Source organism: Coturnix japonica, chromosome 2 (assembly GCF_001577835.2).
Source record: "Coturnix japonica isolate 7356 chromosome 2, Coturnix japonica 2.1, whole genome shotgun sequence".
NCBI lineage: Eukaryota > Metazoa > Chordata > Aves > Galliformes > Phasianidae > Coturnix > Coturnix japonica.
In genome coordinates this window covers 80,220,042-80,243,920 of record NC_029517.1, presented here as the reverse complement: position 1 = coordinate 80,243,920, position 23,879 = coordinate 80,220,042, and the positions used below count along the sequence as shown (strand labels likewise).

The following is a 23,879-nucleotide window of genomic DNA, read 5'->3' as shown; positions in this document are numbered from 1 at the left end:
TTAACTGGTACAGGAGATACATCATACAGACATGCTCACCAGTGTCGTGTAAAATCTTTGCTACTTCCATCATTACTTCACGATCCTTAAAAAAAGTAAACATAACTCATTAACGAATCGCTACATGGGTACATATAAGTTCAACAACATGAAAAATAGGTTTAATATTTTTCTAAATATTTCACGTTTTCTTCTATTTGTTGCCTTTTGTGTTTATTTGTACTTCCCTCTTTGGTTGAAGTGTCTAAGGTTAAATGATGAGAGCTCTGATCATTGGGTTCTAGACATAAGATGTCCTAGTATTTTAGACCAATACTTGAATAGGTTCCACAGAACTAGAAGGCACAGCCCTCAGACCATTCTCTTTGTGGCTGCATTTCTGGACTTCATTCGTAATGCATACAGCTGGCTCCCAGCAGTACCAGTATGGAATGCTAGATATATTGCTTAACAGGAACAATCGCACAGTGTTTTTCTTTGACTTTTTTTCTCCTCCAGTGACTCTTGTTGCTACGTAAGATCCTCATTTACAAAATTGTATGCGGTTTACAGAAGTATATTTTACAGTTCTTGAGACGGGAAAAGACTTCAAGAGAGAATTCATTTCTAGATGCATTATTGTCATCTGTACAGTGTACATGATTGTACAACATGTTGGCAGGGTTTGAAGATGTCTTATTTTTCCAAGTGGAAAGCGCAACTTTTGTTTTCATTTGGCGGTGACTCAGGGTGTTGTTATTCAAGGTTGTTACAAGCAGTCCTACTTCCTCAGCAATTTTTTAATCTTGCGGAGATTTCCCCTATTTTGCTTGTACATTCCACAAGCACCTGAATTCCCTTGGACATGGGGACTGTGAGGATCTTCTCAAAATCAAAGCAAGTCTTTCCACATGTGTGCAGAGTGCTCAGTATTGCTACCGTCCAAACGCAAAGGAACTGGAAATCTCATCCGTAAACCAGCCCTAAAGCTCGGCAATCTCAAGAAGAAACTTGAATCTTGGTGCTCCTCTTTGTCATTCTTATGTATGTGGTCAAATGATTAGGAAACCACTCTTTGCACTGTGTTGGACTTACTTATGCACCATTAGTTTCTGCTATATTTTAGCAATATATATAACTGCATTGTACAGTGTTTGTGCTTATTGTCAGTGAGCATCTACAGAGGCAACTCTAAAAGTAAAGTAATGCCTCCTGTTTTTTTCCTCGGAGACTACAACAGATTCAAAGAGCACATTAACACTATTTATAGTGCAAATACTATACAAAATACTATTTTTCAACACAGCAACCACCATTAGCTATGCATTATCACTAGCAATGAACAAGAGCCTGAATCCCGTGCTTGTAAAACTCTGCACCAGCAGAGGTGACCCACTATCACTACTCAGATGCACCACCCACTGCCTTACAGTGCTCATATCCACTGTTTGGCCTCCATAAACATTCAGCAAATTTCAGTGAATATCAACAGGTACAAATTTTTCTTCATGGAGGAATTCACTTCCGCACTTCTGCTTCATATGTACGTCCACATCAGGCACCATTTTGTCAGCCTGCTCCTCTGCTGCCATCTGACACATGGCAACAATATGTAACACAACACTGGTGGGAAGGTACAGCCACTACTGTCATCCCATCAACATCTGCCTCTGATGCCATGGGCCAATATAGTAAAACAGGAGGCATTGCTTTTGGAGCAGCCATAGTAAAAGAGAACTAGCACTTAAGACCTGAGCAATTTGTCCTAAGATACTTGAAAATGTGCACACTCCCTCTGGTGTTAAATATTTTAATAGAGTATTAGATGGTATCTCTTGTGGTCTTTGCATTTTATTAGCAAATTTCTGTGTGTTGCTTTTTAATTACACCAAAAACTATACATTATTTCAGCCCAAAACCTTGTTAAGCCACGAGGTAGATCTGATTTGTCTAGCATAGTGTCAGCCTCAGCCATCTCACCCAACATAAAGTGTTAGATTAGTATTTTAGTGCCTCAGATATCATCAGTGCTGTTCCTGCCCTGCACAGAAGTAGCTTCTGCCACTGCACCTTCCAACAACAATTTGTGTTTATTTGTTTTATAATTGATAGATAAATTGGATAAATAATGCCCATGTTAAGTTCTGAATCTCAAGAAGCTTGCAGTTGGTATATATCTATGTCCTTAGAAATGTGAAGAATCTTTATTTGGTAGCTATTTACTATTTCATAGTAAATTCTTTGCTATTCCTACAGAAACAGCTATTGAAAGGACACAAAAGTAGGGGTCTAAAATGTATAATTTCTAATGGTGGAGATGTAAGAAACACAATAAGATGTCAGATTGGAAGAAGAGAGTCAGTATTTGTCCAAGTGAGAGGAATCTGCTGTATGTCTGAAACCCAGAATACGTAATAAGGATGACTAACTAACTGTACATTTTAGTGCCTTGTTTCTTGTAAAATGTTGAATCATAAATTACTAAACACAAACTGTGAAGAGTTTCTGAGAAAATGTATCTAAATATTGCCACTAGGAACTGTATATTCACAGAAAAGTCAATAAATCCTCAATTATTGTTAAGTATTATTTGGAAGAGATTTCCAGTCTCCTTTCTCTCCTTTCTGTTGTTTTCAAATAGCTTCACTGAATTTACCCATGGCTGTGATATTTCCGTCTTAAACTAAACTCTGCTCAGTTGCGTGGAAGAGAGAAACTGTTTCTGAGTCACATTCTCAGACTCGATGGGAGAAAGTGCTATTTGTGAAGCCCTTTGTATATATTCTCCACAGAATTTGGTATTTTCATTGGGGAAATACTGATATGGTTACAAGCTTCTCTGAAATGTTCATCCTATATGTTTACTGAGTAGCTCATGTTTGAACCTGAGCATAAGCATGAGCATATTTTTATGGGCAGTCTTTGTTAGTGATAGATTGACAATAAAAATAACTGGATTCCTACTAAGAGCAACTCAAGGATGTCAATAGGAAGTCTACAAAAGCACAGGCAGCCAAGTGGTGGTGTGGCATCAGCTGTACCTGCTGTGCTATGGGCAGATGTCTTGCTAGGACAGGACCTCAGAGGCAGATGGATCCAGGTGCACGTAACCATTCAGAAGTTGTTCTGGATCACAATACAGCTCCACCAAATCCAGCACCCGACCTAGGGGGATGACCAGCAGCATATGCCCAGCAAAAAGCATTATTCAAAGTAAGTGTACAATGCTTTCAGAGTGCACACTGACCTGTGAGATGAATACTTCATGTGATAGAATTGGTATCTTTGTATTTTATAGCTTTCTATGGGTCCTTAAATATCTTGTAAAACATCTTATTGAACTTCTGCAAGCTATCAGTAACCATTCCACAGCTGGACTATATGTAAAGTGAACAAGTACCTTCTTTATTTGCTCTAAATCCAGCTTCCCTTATCTGAGCTTGAGACCTACCTTCCCATGTAGAACCTTGAGTTAGAAACTCAGAGTCCTTAAAGGCTGTTCCAAATCAGGTAAGAATGCACGTGGCTCAATCAGTTGGTGTCTTTTACACCAACATAGGGTGCTTCTTCATTTGTGTCTGACCTTGTTCTCTGGTTTGTTTTGCTGAGCAAGAAGATTATGACTATGGTGCACCAAGACAATTATATGTATTCTGAGCAAGCTGTTGCATATATGATCTATTGTATTCTAAGCAAACAAGACATCTTTTTTACACACTTCAGTCACCCATCAAAATACTCATCAAACCCACTCATCAAAATAAGGTTTCTCCTTATTCTCCATAACTCATTTTCAATCAGAAGTGAATTTGTGCACATGAAGGCTTGTTTGCTTATTTATTTATTTAATCTAAACCTTCAGATGCACTAGAAGACTTAACTTCCATATACAGCCTTTTTCTTGCCACTGCTGATTCCTGAACAGAGGGTGCCTCTTGGGGGAGAAAAGAAGAGAACAACACAAGTGGAGTCTACCCCAAAGGGGAAACAAATGTAGCCATTGGCAATAAAGGTATAGATTAATAACGAGAAGGAAGCAAAAACGAATGGTAATAAATATGAACTAAAAGCTAAAGAAGTTAGCAGTGATAAATAATGTTAATCACAGTAAGGAAAGAAGGTTTAACCAGCAGAGCAAAGGGTATGAAGCTGAAGTGAAGAGTCTTTGAGGTGTAGAAGAGAGTGTTAAAAAAACAAAACAAAACAAAACAATAAAATAATGAAGTACACAGGTAATGATGAAAGACACGTGGACATCGATAAGCTGCATGCTTTAATATAGAGGAGTTGGAGCCAGGAGTTGGATTGGATGATCCTGGTGGTTCCCTTCCAACTTGATACTCTGTGACAACAAGGGATGGCAGCAAGAGATGGAAGCGACATCTCCATTCATAACCCTGGGGAATCCAACCACAGACTCCACAGGGAGGTACCGGCTGCCACGAGGAGCAGACCCGGCTCAGACCCGGACAGCTCCCGCGGCCCCACGAAGGAGGAGCCGGCCTCGAGTCCCACCCACGGCCCAGCACCAGGACCCGGCCCCGGCCACCGCCTCCCTGCGAAGCCCGCTCCATCCGGCGGGCGGCAGCCGCGAGCCGCGGGCCGGGCACAGTCCCGCTGCCGGCATAGCACGGGGATTCTTTTAAAACCAGCTCTCCGACACAGGTTTTTTCCTCATCAAATCAGCCTTTATGAGAAATACCAGGTATTAATTCTCACGTTTTAAAATCACACCATTTTGCCCATCCAGGTGAAGCCTCAGGCAAATTCTCCCAGATTTTGTTTATCCACGCAGTGCATAAATCTTTTAACCACTCCATTTGCCTGAGGCCACATGGGGGTTATACGCTGTGCATAAGCACACTGAACATGCTGTAGCCTTAGGCAATCAGAATTGTTGAAAAAATTGCATGTAAACAGTTATAAACAAGTTTTCAAGATCCCTATTAAATAAGCAATAAACTAATCCTTGTCATACACAGATAGGCACCCATGTCTCATCTGCTTAAGAGCAAGTTGCGTAAGACGTAGTGCCTGAAATACCTCAGTCTGGAAACCCCATCATTGTGTTCATGCGAAAATGAAAACAAAGACAGCCAAAGAGAGGGGAGGCTGATGAGCACAGATAACACTGCAGTACACACAAACTAACGGAAGCTCCTGCTCTGTTTTGACATTCTTGGTAACGTTTAAGTTTGTTTCCTTTTTTCGAAGAATACTTACCTGTACCTTGTCACATCATTTCTGTCAATTCAGCTCCTATCTGCTCTTGCTAAAAAACTCTTAAGTGACACCAGTATAAATTACCAGCCTGGAGACCCAGGAAATTAAATTATCCTGAGAGCTCAGCAATGAGTAACTTTTTCCCACTCCCAAGCTGAGAGCTAAACAAAAGGACTCCAGACTACACATTTTCTTGACCCAAGGAGAGAGGCCAGGGGAAAGAAAATGCTACAACAACAATAATATAAACTTGGAAAACCTGCTTAACTAATAGGAGGAACAACCATCAGCTGCTGGCAGTTATCCTGACACAGTCCTTCCTCCCAGCGTTGTGGGGTTGACCAGATAGCCACACTGCACTATTAGCAGTCGTACCCTGCTCACCACCCTGGCCTGGCTATGTCCTATGGCTGTTGGGCTTGCTGTTTTGGTCTTGGCAGTGCTCCTGCTCCAAGCAGCCTGGAGCCATGGCTGGCAGATTAGCCAGCTGTGCTCCTCCCACGTGCCCTCATAGTCCTTGGCCACCCTTATGATGCTTTTGGCACACTAACTACTTGAGGACACCGCAAATCTTTTTTCTTAGAAGAGAAATGAATGCTGAATGGTATCCACATCTACAACCAAGGGCTTTTCTCTCCTTGCCAGGGGCTCCTCCATCATCAAATATCAAAAACCCTTCTCTCATCTCTCTGTCACTACATGCAAATATAACCCGTCACCACCAGAGATTTGCTTTAATGGCATAGCTTTAAAAAGTTGCAAGAAAGCATTGAAAAGCAATGCATGCCACTCTGGTCAGCTTCTTACCAAGTCCATCCTGCCAAGCGGGACTTGTCCCCTCACCCACCACCAGCAGTTCCATGGTCTGGACCTTGTTGTAAATTAAATAAGCAAACGCCTGGAGGACATAAGCTAAGCATAGAAGTAGCTTTTGTTATTTGCCAATACATTTGTAGTATACAAAAATATCTAGGAATTTTCCAAGCATGAGTGAGATTCTTCAAGGAGTAAATAGTAAACCATGCACTGTAGAGTAAAAGAAGCCAAATGTTCTCTTTTCTATGATTCTGTTCACTTTGGGGAAAACCTGAAGACTCAGTGGGCAGAAAAGAGGAACCTGTGGACTGCTGCTATCTGGGCTCTTGCACGAGAGCACTGTCATTTGACAGTGAAGCCAAATGTACAGATATTATCAGTTTCCCGCACTTCAACAGAAGGATCGTCTATGGGAAGTTGTCTGGTCTCATCTCCCATTCCCTCATGCTGATTTTTGTTTTTAATAATGACAATTTGTTCCAAGACTGAAAAATGCTACAGATCCCTATCTCGAGTTTCAGAAGTGTCACTTGATATTTATTGTATTACTAAAGAGGTAGAATGTAAACAAGGAACTAAGGACCACTGCCTGTCTGGTTAAATCTGGAGCACTCCTGCTAGGTCCCAGTGTCACTGTTTTCTGCGGATTTTGCATTGTGCTGGTCAGCAGAACATCCAGATTGTTTTTGGGCTGCATTAAGTACTCTGGGAAGCATCAATAAGCCCAGGTCAATCTTGGGCTAAGTCTCAATTCTCTGTGAACATCTTATGCCAATATCTGATGCTCTGAAATCTGGGAAGGTTTATTGGCTGCACTGCCCGGCCAGGTAGTCACCTGCAGCACCTGAGCTACATTGGGGTTATTGTAATAGCAAGATAGGGGAAGTATTGACAACATCATGATCAGTAGCAGAGATAAGAAAGGTAAAAGATGCTCTACCACATCTATGCATCTACCCCTGCCAATCTGAAACGTGGCTGTGAATGTGAAGGGCACAGATGTTAGAAAGTCCTGAAGGATCTGTGGGTCTGAGCTCCACGCTTTATAAAAGCATGGATACAATTTCCACACCTGAGGGACCTGTTAGATGGTATCTATAGACAGCTAAGGGGCTGCGCTGCACTGGCAGCTTAGGGTGATTCCTGGAGGAGACACTGTGAGGGACTCATCGCTGGAGTACTGCCTGGCTCAGCTCTCACTTTTTTTGACATACCCAAGAAACCATAAGTAAGAAAGCCAGCAGGGATATTTGACTCACTGAGCACTGCTGTTGCTGATACCTATGCTTTCAAAAGGACAAATTCCTTGCTTTTAGTTTTATGCAGCGTGTCAACAGTGCAATAATAAACAAGAGACAGTCATCAGTCATCATATGAAGCGGATGCACTTGGTAATGCACGTGGTGTATATCGTACTGTACACCACAAAAACCACAGGAGAAATCTACTAAGGAAAGACTGACACACTCATCAAAGGAATACCTTATGTATCTGTCTCTTCCTCTCTATTCATTCTGACTGCTAAGAAAGCCAGGCTTCACTGACTTTGAACTTGGACAGAGGAATAAACCAGCTGATTTCTTAAAGAACTTGTTTGCTCCGTAGTTCTGGGTGACTGAGGAAGATCGAGACAGCTTGAGTAGAAAATGGGTTTAAAATCTGCATTTATAATGGAAGTTAGTGCTTAGTACCTAACTGTTAGTTAGCAAAGCAAAGGAATACAAAATGATTCTTAACTAAATTAAAAACACGCTTTCAATGTATGATTCAACTTCTGCAGACAGAATCAGTATTCCAACTTTAGAAGAACTTTTATCTTGTCTTTTCCATATGTCTCAATTCCCTCGCCATATAAGATACTCAATATTAACAAAACATAGTCAGCACTAAATTGAAAAGCTAAGGGAATCTAACTTCACTAAGTCCACAGGCACATATGAATGGGTGTTAAGAGATTACAAGATTACTTAATGGCATGATATCTGTGACGACATCACATTTGGTATTTTAAAATATTTGCCTGTGACTCACATGTTGGAAAAGAATAATGAAGAACAATCAGAAGGTGAATGGGATAGTGAAACTTGTAATCAGTGACCACAAGCCACTCGAAGTCAGTGTACTAAGAAATCAGAGCATAATATCACAGCGTGCAATCAATCAATCATGTGCCAGCTATAGTTTTCCACTTGCCAAGTCACATTTCTAAACACAGATATCCAATTTGTTTGGAACGTCACTGCTGCAGTCTTTCACCTTCTTAAAGCAAAGCAAAGCTTTGCCATTCAAGGGGTATAATATTTTTGACAAGCTTCCTCCAATTGCTAATAAAAGGAAGGAACAGAATGAATTAACTGAGCAAAGAGATACATTTACAAACACCTGCATTTTTTTCTAAAGAAACATGCTTGGGAATTTCAGCAGTGCAGATTAATCCTAAATATTTTATCAGTATAAAAGAAAAAAAACCAAACAACTGGGTTATTTTTGGGCTGCCCCAAAAAATCTGTAAGCAAAGGAATCTTTGGTGCATTAAAGTTCTGCTGACAAGAAGCTTAAGGCAGATGCTTTGCACTTCCTGCATCACAGGAAATCCCTGCACCCCTGTGAGATGAGCCTGAAGTCTGCAACTAAGATGATCCAGCAGAAATGAACAGCAGGGCTGTCTTGCCTCAGTCCCTCTCCTCTGGCTTTGAGGACAGCAGGGAATGACTCCTGGAATGGTAACACTTATATTCTTCCCACACAGTCTGTCAGAGTAGGACTAGTGCATAAGAGACATATGAAGAGAGTACTCAAAGCCCCAGCAGTGACTCAGTAACAACAGTTTTCCAGTTAGCATGCAAGAGGGAGTGTTGAAGATGATTCCTCTTCTTTTTTAGTCTTACTGCAGTGGGAGGAGAACTGTGCTGGGACTGACACAGATGCTCACAAGAAAGGAGTCAGCTGCTGGAAGGGGAGAGAGATCTTTGCCGTGCAAGACTTCTACTTCTGTATGGCATAAGCATTTGTGAAGAGGTTAGGAAGGACTGCAGGTGCTGTGGAAGAAAAGTACCTGAAGAAGTTAGGGCTCAGTAGAGGAACAGTACTTAGAGATGCTGGTAGAAGTCTGCAGGTGTCAGTAAGTAATTAACGTGTGTCTCTAGAATGCCCAGAGACAGATCTCATGGTGTAGCTACATTCTGAAAACAGGGGATGAGAAAAGAGAATTTTTGCAGGTCCATCTTTTGCAGTACAACTCAGATGCATCACTCCTCTCCTTCCCATTTCCCAAAATTGTTTAATAAAGGCAAGATTACCAGTGGCACCAATGCACGTTCCAGCCATGGTCTTTCTCCACACAAGGAAATGAAGGCTCGAAGGTGGAAAGTTTCCAAATCATGGCAGAACATCACTAGAAATCAGCGTTGCTTCATTTTTCCTTCCTGCTGAGACTTGTCATCCTTAAAGCTATGGGGAGGGCTATTGCATAAGGCTGGCACTGTTCAGGCAGGAAAATTTCCTGACCATGATGGCTGCCACTGACACAATGTGCATAAGTCTTCACTTGAAATATGGCTCAGGATATTCTCATGCAGCTCCCCTAGGCAGCCAGGTTGCTTTAATTAATCTTACCACTCTTTGGTGTACGGTGAATCAACAGGAATTGTGCAGTGCAGTGAGCGGATCAGGGCTGTGCAATAAAAATAAGGGTGCCTTATCTTAGTCTGCAGTCTTTTTATGGAAAAAGAAGTAGTGTTTAGACTAGTCTGGAAAACTTCTATAACCTCTGAAGGGAGAGTAATGGCACACAAAGTTAAGCTGTTTTGGCATAAACACATACGCTGCCCTCTTTCCAAAGATTTTAGTGTGGTTGAACTGGATACTTGAGAAAGCTGCAAAGTACCGACTGGATAACTTCATATCGCTTTATTAAATGTACAACTGAATAATTAATTTAGGTCTTGATTAGATTTTTTGAATATTCATGTTCCACAGCTCGCATTTCCTCCAGGGAATGATAATCAACTGCTTTGTTGTTCCTTCTTTATCTACATTTCCACTGAAGAACTGATGGACAAACATCATCCTGCCCATTTTGCCACATAGGGATATTGGTTTTAAAGAAGCAGCTATAATAACTATAGAAATCAAGCAGTGCCTAGTTTTAAAACGCAATACTTCAAGTTAAAAGACCCCAAAAAGCAAATCAGTGTAGGGCAGTAAGAGTGACCAGAGTTTTAAAAACAGTTATGTCTGGCAAATTAAAGAAGGAAATGATTATTTTTTCAGTTTTCCTCTCTTTTTTAGAAGCTTGTTAAATCCTACAATTTAGAATGATATGGTGGAATCATTACTAGCCTCTGCTGGGAAAAGGATGAGAAAAAAATAAAGAGCTGTTTTGTAGAAAGTAATAGTGGAAAAGTTTTTAATAGGTTATTGAAACATTTGAACAGTATAGCCTTGGAATTTCTGGAATCTGACAGGGTACCCTTTATTCATCAGTTCAGTGCTGTTCTGGCATTCATCTATCACAATTGGGTGGGGTTGGAAAGGACCACTTGGGATCATCTACTCAGAGAATCATAGAACAATGATCCAACCTTGCTTCAAGCAGTCACCTAGAGTACTTGGATCATGTCCATGTGGGTTCTGAATATCTCCAGAGAAGGAGACTCCACAATCTCTCTGGGCAGCCTGTTCCAGTACTCAGTCACTCTCAAAATATTAAAGTTTTTTCTCATATGCAGATATAATTTCCTGTGTTTCAGTTTGTTACCTCATCCTTTGCCATGCAAAAGAGGTGATTACTTTCTTTCACCACATTCTTCCTTACTCTGCTCCAAGCTTGCACTTCTTTAATCCTCCCCCTCCCTTGTCACCTAGGGAAGAAGAAAGACGGTGAGTTATAAGAACAGTAGAGACAACCTGTATGCAAAAGCAATGCATATTATGGACCAGGAGTTTAGAAAGTAGATGCACACTTCCATCAGCCACCAGGGAAGTTCAAATGTGAAATGAACCTGTCCCTTTGATGACATTCACAGCTGAAAAAGAACAGCATGACACGTGATATAACAAAATCATGAACTGATCTTTTCAGATTTGTAAGTATTCCTACTTTTCTCCATTTCTTTGGGAAAGAAATTTCTTTTCCCATTGGGAAACTACTGGTAGCTTGCTACAAGAGGTGCCACTTTCTCCTTTCAATAGTTGAAGTTTCTTAATGAGTTTCCTCTAGTCATGTTAAAATATACCTGCACTTCTGAGCTTTCAGAGAGGAAAGGTCACTCTGGAACCATGCTTTACTAGTGGTCTGAGGAAATTCATTTGCCATTCCAAGTGTTGGTCAAAAAATAAAAATCTCAAGTGTGACTGCTCAACTTCAGGCATTTAAGCCAAATCCAGGCTCAAATGTAACTGAATTTTCTAGGAGCATATTTCCCCCAGTAGTTGCATAGTGACTTTAGGAGACAAAAAAAAAAGAAAAAAAGAAGAAAAAAAAAGTCACTAGATGACACTAGAAAGAAAGATGAAAAACAGCATTGTTTGCTATCCCTCACTAACTATATCTGTGCCCAAAAGTTATAAGAATGTGAATAACATCAGCAGACTATGTTGGAATGGGTTGGGAAAAGCAAAATGGGACGCACTATATCATTTTGCCCATTAGTGAGAAGTCTGTTTCTCTTGGTTCTGTTGCCTAGAATATGTGAGGAACATAAGTCACTGTGACAGTACTGTAACCACTTAGCGTGATCTTCTAATACTAGCCTAAGCGCCTAAAACAAAACCAGAGCCTGCATGTGTCTTTTTCTGTCCTTAAACCTACAGAAAGAATGTCTTTAGAGTGCAGGCAGTAGAACAATATAAGAAAAGTTTGAAAAGTTGCAAACTAATGACCTTGTTTGTGAAAAATTGCATTACTGCATGCTTCTCACCAGTGGTATGAATCCAAGACTGCTATATTAAAATCTGCATCACCGACCAGCTTTTTATATAAACCTTTTTTACTGGGCACTGATTAAGTGTAAAAGGAACTGGATTCAATTTCCAAGCATGGATGCTAAAATGCTTCAGAGAGATGCCTTGATCTCCCCATCCTAAAACTAGGAAAATTTATCTGCACATCTGAGCACACAGAAGGACTCTCTATTTACAAAAAGTGACACAAAGAGAACACCTGAGGAGTTGGTGCAAGAAAATTTTAACTAGCAAAGTCTTGGTGAATAGTAGATGAGATTCTTACACTCCAGTATTGCTGGTAAGTTCTAATGTAATTAGACATTTTTTCAACATTGGCTGTCATGCTTCAACTGATGCCTGCCTCTGTGGTGAAGTGAAGATGCAGAGAGCTCTATCTTGAGGTGGAAGCTGATACCCTTGGCAGTGCAGCCACTGCAGGACTCTGGGCAGGGTTGAAGATGTGACACCATCTAGCATGGAATAAAGATCAAGGCTTTGAAAGTGGCCAACAACAGCATTGTAGGCAAATAGCACTTTTGGCAAGGCTCCTGTTGTGTCTCCCAGCTCTTAAATTGGACAGGGTTCTTGGCTTGGTACACTCATTCAGACCCACACACTTAGTGGCATGGCCAGCAGAGGAGAGGTTGATGACAGAGGACAAGTTCCAAAGAAACAAGATTGATGACTGCTCCTGAGAAAGTACACCAGAGAACCAAAGCCTGAAAAGGCCACAGAAATGGCACCCCTTCCTCTGGCTCACCACCATCCAGCCTCCTTCCCTTGAGGACACTTGCTCTGTCAGCAGTGCTTCAGAGAAGACGGCAAAATTGCTCTTTGCCTGAGGTTGGTATGCTGAATTAAGTTCCAGAAATGTTGCAGGGATTCCCAAAGGGAAAGACTTGATGTTCCTACTTGCACTCAAGAGACAGTGGGTTTTTTTTTGTTGAAATATCACATTAGATCAACACACTGGTGAAAATAACTGTATGCAAGCTCTCGCCCAGCCTGCTACATATATCATCTCAGTTTGGTTTATTTCTTGTTTGTGCATCTTTTTTTCAACCGCCGTAATTAATTTTCTGCCTCTTATAAGCCTAAAGAAAGGATAGTGATCCACTCCAGCTCAAACCAAGTACCTGGGAAAACAAGGGACAAGGTGATCAGTTAGAGAAACAAGTTCATCCATCCAGTTCAGCTGACTCGTTATATCAACCTTCATAGTTTCTATCATATCAACAGTTTCATAGTTTTTAACATAAGAATCTCAAGATACCAAACAGGACATCAGCAAAAGGTGCTAAAATCTGGCTAAAATATCTAAAGTGTCTATCAAGGAATTAAAGGAATTCCTTAATAAAACATATTAAATGTGTTTTGCAGTTAGCCATAAAATCTAGAAGTATTCAATATTTAAAGCAAAAATCCATCCTACTCCCCTTCACTCCTTGAACTCAGTCAAGTCGATTCCTGCAGTTCTGTACCTTTCCTGTTTTAGCTTTCTGTTTTTTCTCTCCCAGTGCTGTGTACCTGACTTTTAAAAGAAGACCAAACTTCTCACTTATTTGTGAGAAAATGAGACCCCTTTGACCAACAGCGGTGTTTGTCAAAGGTGTCTCTAAGGCAAGGAAAAGACAAAGGAAGACATAAAGAATGAAAGGCTAAGAATGACAGCAGAACAAACTGAAAGTGTTGAACTTGCCTGAGGACTTAGCAGAAGGGGCACCTGAGGTGGCTGAATGAGACACAGCTGGTAGAAATGCCAGATGATAGAGAAGCGTGATGGCAGGTTGTGAAAGTGAACAGCCAAAGTCTATGAGGGCAGGCTCTGCCAAAATTCTTCCTTTATTGACAGAGAAGTCAAAGAGCTGGCAAGCCTTATTTCTATTACCACGTCTGTGATTAAACCACTACCAGCTCCCAAGGCTCACCTGTCTCAGTTCTTTCCTGACTAGGGGAGTGAAGTGCCTGTAGGTTGGATTGCACACATCTTGCAGCAACTCTGAGGAAGGCTGTCTACTCACAGCTTTAGCTTCCTTGTATTCAAGCTATTATCTCATATTTTCCCATTTCCTTAATTTGAACTTTTACTGTTAGTGCAGTGCGTAATATTGGGTTAACATCTACCTTTTATATTTTAAATATGAGTTTATGTCCATGAAACATCTACTGTCAAACTCTACCCAAGGTCACAAACAGAAATGTTTGGTGCTCCTCTGTTGCTGTGCTCCTCAGGATGAAGCATTTCTAATATTTCAGTTAGAAAGTGCTGTGCTCAAATAAAGAATTACAAAAGCTCACAGCCTGTGCTACACTTCAGATTCTTCATCTATGTATCAATGAAGTCTTTCCCTTTACCATGCCATCTACAGCTCTAAATAGAAATCCACTTATTCATATGGTGATATTTCCTCCCACATAAATTGTAAGTAATGTAACAACTTTTCTGTTTATACAGCTTTTAATCCAGTTACTGATCTGTGTAATGAGCATGTTTTCTATTCACTGAAGTCAACTGTTTATTACAAATATATATTTATTATAACATATGTGTTTTTTAATGTACATGTATACATTTTCCTTTGGGCTTAAAAGTTGAATTTTCAGGTTCCATGCACCTCAAATTTCCATAACTATGGAGTAAGAAAGTATGCTAGAGTCTTTCAAGTTAGACATCTGTTTAGAATGTTTTGTGGCTGCACTAAGTCTTAAATCAATTTGGTTATAAAAACAAATTCTTTTTTACAGTATTAAAAGAATGGGGATGACTTACTGCTTGTTTTTAGCAGCTGACTTGTCTGAGAGAAGATGGACCATATGGAGTGAACTGACTTGAACATTCACTGACATTACGTGGTTAATTATTGATTTTTAAAGACTTTAATGACCTGTAAGGGCTTTGTTCTGCCATTTCCCTGTTGCTTTATCCCTCTCTATTAACACTTACAGAAACCAATCCTATTTAGCTGTCTGTATGACTTCAAACAAGAAACGAATAAGACAACAAATCATATGTGGTATTTTATAATATGCTGTTTGAAATATATTTCTGGAATAATTTCTGTCTGGTTCCTTAGGTTGGGAAAATGCAGTTAGGACTTTGATTTCTAAACCTCCTTTCTTCATTTTTTCTTTTTTCCCAGTCCCTCTCTAAGTATGATAAACACTCCTTGCTTTTTACCATAATTTACAAGTTCATATTTAATTCTAGATAAGAAAGGCCTGGGGAATTGCTAAAAACAGAACCAGAACACACAGCAGTGTGCAAAAAGCATCACAGAAGAATGGAAAAAGCATCTTAGTATAAGCGCACATTCTTCTTGTGAGCTTTTAGACAAAAGTGATGGAGTTTCAGCTCTGAGGTTGCTGCCACTGCTGAGGTGCCATTGCCCAGCTGATGCATCTTACTTTACCTTTTTCCCTCTGCAGAGGCAATTCCTGGACTGGCCTCCCATCCAGCAAGCCAGCAAGCAGCAATCCCCATATGCGAGCAGCAGCAGCCTCAGTTCCTCTTTCCTTTTCTGCAGCATTCAAAAGCCTTTACCAAAAACCACCAGCGCATCAGCCCTACCCACAGCTACCCTACAGCTCCGAGGAGTGGGAAAATGGAAGCAAAAGCAGCCCTCAGATGATGACATTTCAGCTGTTGTTATCAGACAGTTGTATGAGGTTAGCAGAAACAGCCCTTAGAAGTATGCAAAGAGCTATCTCAGATCAATTAAGCACACTGTTAAAAATTAGAAAAACTACCAACTCATCATCAAGATGCTCCTCTGAGCTGTGATTTGACTTCTGCATTTCTTACAGACAGCTGATTAAATTGAAGACTAAATATGGAGTAGGACTGCTTGCAGTTTAACAATTTTTTAAATCTTTTTTAAGTAGAATACGATAGGTCTGAAATGCTCTGTTCAAAGAAAATAAGGTCATTTGAAATTACTTGATCTGTCAATCTGGAGACCTACTGTATTTCAATCACTCTGTACTTTAAGAGTTTATGAAAGCAGTATGGAAAGAATAAGAAACAACCAGTGTGGCTTCGTGAGGAAATGCTTGTGTTTATGAGAATATTAAGAATGTCTGTCTCTTTTTTTCCAATAATGTTTGTCATTTAAAGCATCAAGAAGAAAATTATATTGGCTTCCAGCTCCCTGCTAGTCTCCCGCACAGGATCACCTCCCTTCCCGGTAGTCTAAAAATAATGGAAAGTACTAAAAAATGAGCGTAAGGATACTGTTCAGAAGCAAATTACATTTGAAAAGCAATAATGCTAGAGATAAAATGAATGTTCTGAGGGTGTAGGGGCTTGAAATAATGATGTCCATACAAAAGCAGATTAAGGCTAGGGTCTGTAATTATTTTCCAGAAGTGAAGTTGGGTTGTGTGAGAAATTGATACCATATGGTGCTGAAAACAAAGGTGTGAAGGAGAATCTAGTCTCAGTTCCAGCACTTTGAATGAACATAGAATCATAGAATGGGTTGGAAGGGAGCTTTAATATCATCTTGTCCCAACCCCCCTGCTGTAGGCACCTCCCTCTAGACCAGGTTGCTCAGAGCCCCATTCAGCCTGGTCTTGAACACTTCCAGGGTGCATAGTTGCATATTCCACTAAGTCAAGGGAGTTTGAGGAGAAAGACCTTTCAAATTGTCTGCTTTTAATGTGTCTGTGTGTGCGCATGGGCAAAGATTTGCCGAGGGGATGTAGGACTTGAAAGCCATCCATCAGCACTCTGCAGCCTTTGGGTTCCTATCCTCAGGATTCAGTTCAGCTCCCCAGCCTCTTCAGCAAGTGCGGTTTCTTTGTCTACCTTATGCATTCACATCTGTGCACGGGAATTAACAAACACAGCGATAATGGAATACCGGTATATTCTGATAACCCTGGTGTCAGTCCAGTAAAATGCTGAGATCCACTTCCAGTCCTGCAAAGCATCTTGATGCATGCTGAAATTTAAATAATGATGCTGTGACAAACCTGGCTCAGAACCATACTTGTTCCCTGCAGGAGTGAGTGGAGTTGGGGAGGGGGGGGAGGGCAAGAAGGATGCTGACCCCCCACCTCCACAGTGAGTGATGGAACTCCATTTACAGCTCCATTTTAAAAATAGACACTGGTCAAGTAAGCAATTAAAATTCAAGAAGAAAAGCAGAACTATCTGGCAGTTGTTCAGTACACTTAACTTGTATAAAAAAGATCTGCACATAACTGGTATAAGTATAAACAGTCAGATTGTGAAAAACAATTCTTGCCTGGCAAATGTAATTACTTTTAACAAAATTTAAGAATCAGGGAGCAAATGGAACACAGTAGGAATATTCTTTCCGTGGGCTGGGTCATCCATCTGTGTGTGGAAAAGCTCCCATAAAATATCCAAAATGTCAACTTCAGACATATCGATGCAGACAGGTGCGACAGAATCTGATTTCCAGCTGGATGCATGTGAGCTCAGTGCCATTTCCAGACCAACAAACTTTTAAAGGGATTTGGCAGAGTGGCCTGAGCACCACAGAACCATTACATTGTAGAATATCCTCAACTGGAAGGGACACACAAGGACCACTGAGTCCAGCTTCTGGCCCCACACAGCACCACCCAAATTCAAACCAGTGTCCAGATGCTCTATGAACTCCAGCACTCAGGGCCGTGCCCACAGCCCTGTGCAGCCCATTCCATGCCCACCGCCCTGTGGTGCAGCCCCTGTCCCTGACCCCCAGCTGCCCCTCCCCTGGCACAGCTCCATGCCGTTCCCTTGGGCCCTGTTGCTGTCACACAGAGCAGAGCTCAGCGCTGCCCTTCTGCTCCCTGTGAGGAGCTGCAGCCGCCATCAGGCTTCCATCAGCTCCTCTGCTGTGTGCTGAGCCAACACAGGGACCTCAGCCTCTCATCATACTCTCGCTCTCCAGACTGTTCCCTATTTCTGTAGCCCTCCATTAAATGCTTTCTAATAGTTTTACGCCTTACACTGTGGCACCCAGAACTGTGCTTGGTGACATCACTCCTGAGGCAGAGTCGGTTTGCATCCATTCAAAGAGCTCAGGATGTGTCTTCGTGTGCCTTCACTTGTCCACAGTGCTGCTTCCTATCTCCAAGGCTTCTCCTCCATGTCCCAGTGCCGACAAGGAGAAGCTGTGAACAATAGTTGTCACATGATGGTGTCATCATTGCCCAGTGCCTTCTGGGCTCCACCTCCACCCCAGTTCTCTGCTGGGTAAATCATTCAGCGTCCATGGCCTGGCAGCAGAAGCACCATTGTTCCATCTAGTGGAGAGCTATTCAGTGATGATGGCCTTTGATTTCTCTTTCCAAACATAGGCCTCATCTCTGCCAGATAGGATTTTGCTGGTAGAGTTATGCTGGCAAACACTCCTCGCATAAGTACGGGCTGCAGTCCCCGAAGATTTATGGTGGCCTGAATTGGTACAACTTCCATCAATTCTGTGAGCATAATAAGTGCAGACAACACAAAAAGCCTCTCAGAAAATGCCTGATATAAAATAGATACGCTAATTTACTGTGAAGGTTACAATCATAAATAGCGTCCAGAAGAAAAGTAAATAATGGAATTCATAGTTTGGCACAGACGTGTTGCCAATGTGTCACATCCTGATGGATCGGGGATATGTCTGTGTCACACTATGAATTCCGTTTTTGCTTTCTGAATGCTGTTTTACAATTGCGACTGTCCATGTGGATTATTGCATCTATTTTTATAGCCAAGGTTCTGTCTGGGAAGATGTAACGGAGCAATCAACAGCGCTGACTGGTTCTATTTTGCTGGAACAATAGTTTCCCCGCAAGCTGTGCTGCTCAATCTCCACATGTAGGACAGGAGGGCTGGGGTATGGGCCTGCCCTCAAATTGAAGGACATGGGTAGAGAGGACTGGAGACATTGTATGGGGAGACATTTGGTCTTCCTGCTAACCATAAAAGAGTGGCCAAGCCCAAACCTTAGCAGCAATGGCGAGGCATGGGGCGTTATGTTAAGGCCTGCACTGCTGGGGAAGCTGGGAGCCAAGCAGCTACAGCCATGCATTGCTGCCACAGGCTTGGGTTCTTGGTTCTCTCTCTTTCTTCCTTATGCCCAGGCACTACATTTGCATGGTAAGTCAAGAAGTAAAAAGAAGCAAAGCTTCTCATGGGTGAAACACTGATTTGTAAAAGTGGGGTTTGATGCTTTCCTATTCCTATCCACTATTTCCCTATACTAATAGGGGGAAGTATAGTATCCTATTTCCTATTTCCTATCCACCTGTATTTTTACAATGGGACTTCTCCAGCAGGATTGACAAGGATATAGACCTCAGCCAAGTGGGGGGCTCTATGACCATCACGCTACCATCATATGGTGACCAGTGCAGGGCAGCGCTGATGTAGATGGTGGTGCCTCGCGGCCCTGCCTCCCCAGCAGCGCAGGGATGGGAACCGCTGCCGGGACGCAGCAGGGGAGCCGAGGGCCGGCCGAGCGCAGCAGCAACCAGCGCGGCAGCCCCGTCCCGACTCGCGGCCCCGACCGGCCGCCCTCCTCCGGTGCCGCCGCAGCGCCCTCTGCCGCCGTAGGGCCGCGAGGCTGCGGGCTGGGGATCGCGTGCGAGCGCGGAGCCGTCGGCTCGCCGTGTCACTCCGCCGCCAACCCGCCACCTGGATCACGAGGCGTGCGGCGGCCGAGCATCCTCCCCACCCCCGGCGCCCTCCGGCCCCGCCGCGGCGCCGCACCTCCGCCCCGGCACCGCCGCCGCTCCTCGACCGCTCCGCTCCGCACCGCTCCGGCCAAACTTTGCACCCCGACCGGCGGCAGGGACGCGGGGTAAGTGACGGCGGCCGGGCGGATCGCGTGGGGCGGGCGAGGCTTCGCGGGGAGCCGGGGCTACGCGCACCCCGTCCCCGTCCCGGGGTGCCGGTGCTCCCCGCGGGACGATCGCGGCCGTTCCTCCGCAGCGAGCACCGAGCGGCCGCGCACCTCCCACGCCGACGCCCCGGGAGGTGCCCCGCTGCTCGCGGCCCCGCGGCGGGGATGCCCCGGGCGCCGCGTCGGCGTCCCGAACGCTGAAACTCGGGCTCCTTCGTTCCTTGAGCCGGTGCCTCGAGAGCGGTTCGGGGTAAGGGCAAGAGAAGGAAAGTTTCCCCGGGCCGCCCCGAGTCCCAGCTCGCTCACCTGGCGCAGAGCTCGCGGGTCGGGCAGCGCGTCCCCTAAAAATGAGTCGTTTCGGTTGCGTATAGATGAAGAGCTAACGGTTCCCTCGGTGTTTCGGTTTGACGTACGAAAGCGGTGTAGGAAGGATGAAGCTTGTGTACGATCTCCGGGGCTTTTTCTGACTTTGTGTTAGTTTGTTCGGTGAGCGAGAATTTTGTGCGTCTTCGGGTGAGTTTGGAGCTTGGTGTATTTGTTGGAGAAAAAGCAGAGGTGTCATAAAACCAAGTCATAGCACATCAAACACTTGTTCTTTCTGAAGACGGGCGCAAACAGTGTTTGTGCGTCATTTGGTCAGCTTTTAGGAGATGGACTAAAGAACAAAAAAACAACATAAATGAAAAACCCATGGAAATGCTTGATGCTCTTTGGTAGTTGGAGGCTTCCGAAAGACGAGCGGGACAGGATTTAAATAAAACTGATCTGTTTGGGCTCAGGAGTCGTCTGTCGAGAAGTGTGTTGATGCACATCTGTTTGCACTAGCTAAAATAAAACAGTTCTCCGTTAGGAACCGTGGAGTGCTGCTATTCGGGGCTAAGGCTTTCAGCGTTACGCTTAGTCAAGGCATGTAGCGACCAATGAGATCAGACCCACTTGCAGGACACTCTGTTAATTTGCAACCAGGAGCAAGAATGCATTTCCTTGAGAAAAAAAATTAATAATGATAAAGTACCTAAATACTGTGGATATAGAGAAAGAGAAGGAATTGCTGGTTGGTGTTCATGACTTTCTCGGTGTTGGTGAGACAGCCCTCGCTGCTCTCTGTCTGTGTCTCCGTGATTTTAGGCTGGTGGCTGTGCAGTGCATTTGGTAGCCGGCTGTAGGAGCGTGTTTGGGTTCTCTCTGGGCTGGAGAAGAGGACTGGCTCCTGGAGGCTGTCTTGGGACAGCATGTAAACCCCTCACTCTCAGCCTGAGCACGCTGTGGAGATGCGTGCCGATGGGGTATCGAGGGAAGGAATGAATGCCTGTACGTGGAAAGCCCGGGTTTGGTATTTTTAGTCCAAACAAGCCATGGAAGGGAGAGGTTCTTCATTACCTCGGCTTTCCATCGATTCAGATTTCTGCCCAGGAGCCGTGATGAGGAAATGCATTGCTAGGCCCTGTGTGCAGTGGGGATGCTTGCAGAAAGCAGCCAGCTGTTCTGATATTGATTCATCGGCTTCAGTGTATAAACAGATTTGAACTCTACCGGGGAGGATTTAGTAGTCAGAAATGATTTTTCCATTAGGTTTGCCTTTCTGTAGGTGTATCTCAAATGCAGTAAGAGCTGTTCTGGTATCAGAAACTACGCATACGAAGTTGAACCAGAGCAAGGACTCAGTATGGCTTTTTCCATAGTGTTTTTATGGGGTTCTGTTTAAGCTGAGATCCCACGAAATATGGGGGCTCTGCTGTTGAATAACCAAAGTCCGGTGCCAAATCTTTCCTTAATATTCCTGGTAATTACTGCTGACTCATGCTGACATGTGAGTTCAATTAGCCCCACTTGGAATGTAAAGGATGTGGGAGTGTCCCTTTGTGCCCAGAGACAGCTAGGACAAAGCAGATTTTGGAAGAAAATTTAAGGAAAAGCCAAGTTTGGGTAGGAAGCGTCAGCCAAGATTTTTTTTGGTTTTATTTTTATTTTTTACAGTATGTTTGAATAACCAATAAAGTTGAGTCCCTGGGAGGGGATGAATTTGGATAACACGGGGTTGTCTTCACTATGGAATAACTAGAGTCCCAACTCAAACATTGCTTCTAGTTTGACTCATGTCCACACACACAAACTCGTTGCTGAAGAGTGGTGATGTTTTCAATTTGAGTTGCCTTACCCATGAGGAATAAGCTATATAGCTCAGATAACCACAATTCATCAGCTGCTAACTCGATCTGCCCGAGCAGCACAGCGTGGTCCGGCTTTTGATACATGGGGCAACTTGCGTGGCATGAGCTCTGGGCTTCTGCCTTGTGCTGGCAGAGTGATAACACTGTGGGCTCGGTGTGCTGGCTGTGAAATGAGCGACTGGATGCCCCCACACAACTGCTGTGTTTGTGGTCTTCACCATCCCCACCATAGCACTCAGCAAAGGAAGAACTCGCAGCACTCACAGGCACTCAGGATGGGGCAGCACTGCATGCAGATAAGAAAAGTAAGGATTGTCTTTACCCCAGAAACTCATACTTCAGGAGCATATTTGTGTAGCTCTGTTGCACCAGAAGTCCTACCAAGCTGCTGGCAGTCGCTTTGGATTTTGTTCAACTTGCCTTCAGAGCTGTGATCGTTGAGGTGTTTATAGCAGCTGGTGAATCACATGGACATGGGGAACACTGCATGGGTAACTGCAGAACTTCAGTAGATGGACTTAAAGGATTGTGCAGGTGGGATGGATAAAATGAATGTGTGGCAAATGTAATGTCAACTAAGTGCACCACAAATGCTTATGAACCCATGAGGGGCTTGGTGCCAATATGTGAGATATTCAATTCAGTGTAGGCAGTGTAGTGTCTCCTGACTCAGTTACAACCATTAGGTGCACAGGTGTGCAGCTACAATAACAAGAAATACGGTATACCTCTTTTACCATTGTTTTCCAAACTGCACTGTGGGTCTTTCTCTCTGGTAGATGCAGCAGCAGGGCAAGTGAGAGATGGCAGTGCATCATTCTGCCAGACAATAGTCCATAGCCATGTGTGTCAGTAGGAAACCTTTTACATGTGTGTGTAGGAGCAAACCATCAAGCATGCAGTCAGATTATGAGATTGCTTTGGATTGGACAGGACTGTCTATAGTTTTGAATCAAGGCTGCATTTGCGGACACCAAGTAAGTAATTAGTATGATGCAGCCTATTACAGCTGAGGCTGCAGAACACATTATTTGCAATGGCTGTGTTTGAGTTGTCCTGTGACTGCAGTGGTACCTGGTGCACTGGAGGTATTGCTCTGTATTCTACAGAAATATCTGTGCATGCATTAAAGACATAAAATGTTTATTCCTTACTCTTGAACTTTATTTGTATTGATGCCAAACGGTGGTCATTCCGATAGGTTTAACTTGCTGAAAATGTGCGCTAACATAAAATCAAATTTTGTCACTCATTAAAACTGTAAAAATCCATTGTTAGCAGATTTCTTCCTTTGTAACACTGGAGCTGAGGTAGCGTGAAGCTGAATATGTGGCAGTTTTGGGGTCATTGTCTTGCCTTCCTGGGAGTAGCTTGCTGCATTTTGTAGTATGCTCATCCCTGGGAGCCGTGATCCCGAGGAGTCTCTCAAACTGTTTCCTTTGTGGAAGCTCCAAATATTATGCTCTCACCTCATAGCTGTGGCAGCCTTGTTTGTAAAGTGGGCTGTTCTTGGTTTCATTGTCTTTCATAAGGATTTGTTCCTCCAGCGTGTGTTTTTCTGGTGTCTGAGAATTCCTGGGCAGTTTGAGTCTTCATCCCTGCAGCCACAGTGAGGAATCTTCCACATAGAGTTTTTTAATTGTTTCAGACCTTTCCTAGATAAGCTTGTTCTGTGTTTGAAGAGAGATTGTCATTTAGGGTCAGACCAAAGTATCTGAGCAGCAAGTCATAGTGGTTGAGATTCTACAGGGAACTCTTTGAAGCTCAGATCTGTTCCTTCTCCAGATCGCTCAGCCTGCAGGTATCACCAGGTTGAAATGGGTTTGGAGCACCTTGTTTTTGACAATACTCATATTTGGAGTGATTTTGACTAAGTAACAACCTCCAGAAAACCAAT

At 43.2% G+C, this 23,879-nt stretch overlaps 1 protein-coding gene and 1 long non-coding RNA gene across 6 annotated transcripts in view; one reads left to right on the top strand and one right to left on the bottom strand.

The window, feature by feature from the left end:
- Window positions 1-10,397: 10,397 nt before the first annotated feature.
- On the bottom strand, window positions 10,398-20,228 carry LOC107309932. The gene is made up of 2 exons (XR_001553400.2): window positions 20,118-20,228; window positions 10,398-10,880 (listed from the first exon to the last, which is right to left on the bottom strand). It is a non-coding gene; the product is annotated as an uncharacterized LOC107309932 (long non-coding RNA).
- AHRR (aryl-hydrocarbon receptor repressor) overlaps window positions 18,563-23,879 on the top strand; it is an 82,230-nt gene continuing 76,913 nt past the window's right edge. Inside the window, exon 1 of one of the 5 annotated variants that reach the window (XM_015855106.2) lies at window positions 18,563-19,066. In XM_015855106.2, the coding sequence (XP_015710592.1) occupies window positions 18,933-19,066 (134 nt within the window). In that variant the 5' untranslated portion in view covers window positions 18,563-18,932. Of the gene's footprint in view, window positions 19,067-19,284; window positions 19,770-19,942; window positions 20,062-20,236; window positions 20,325-23,879 lie in introns of those variants that run through there. The other 4 variants (XM_015855105.2, XM_015855104.2, XM_015855107.2 and 1 more) reach the window with 4 other exon arrangements.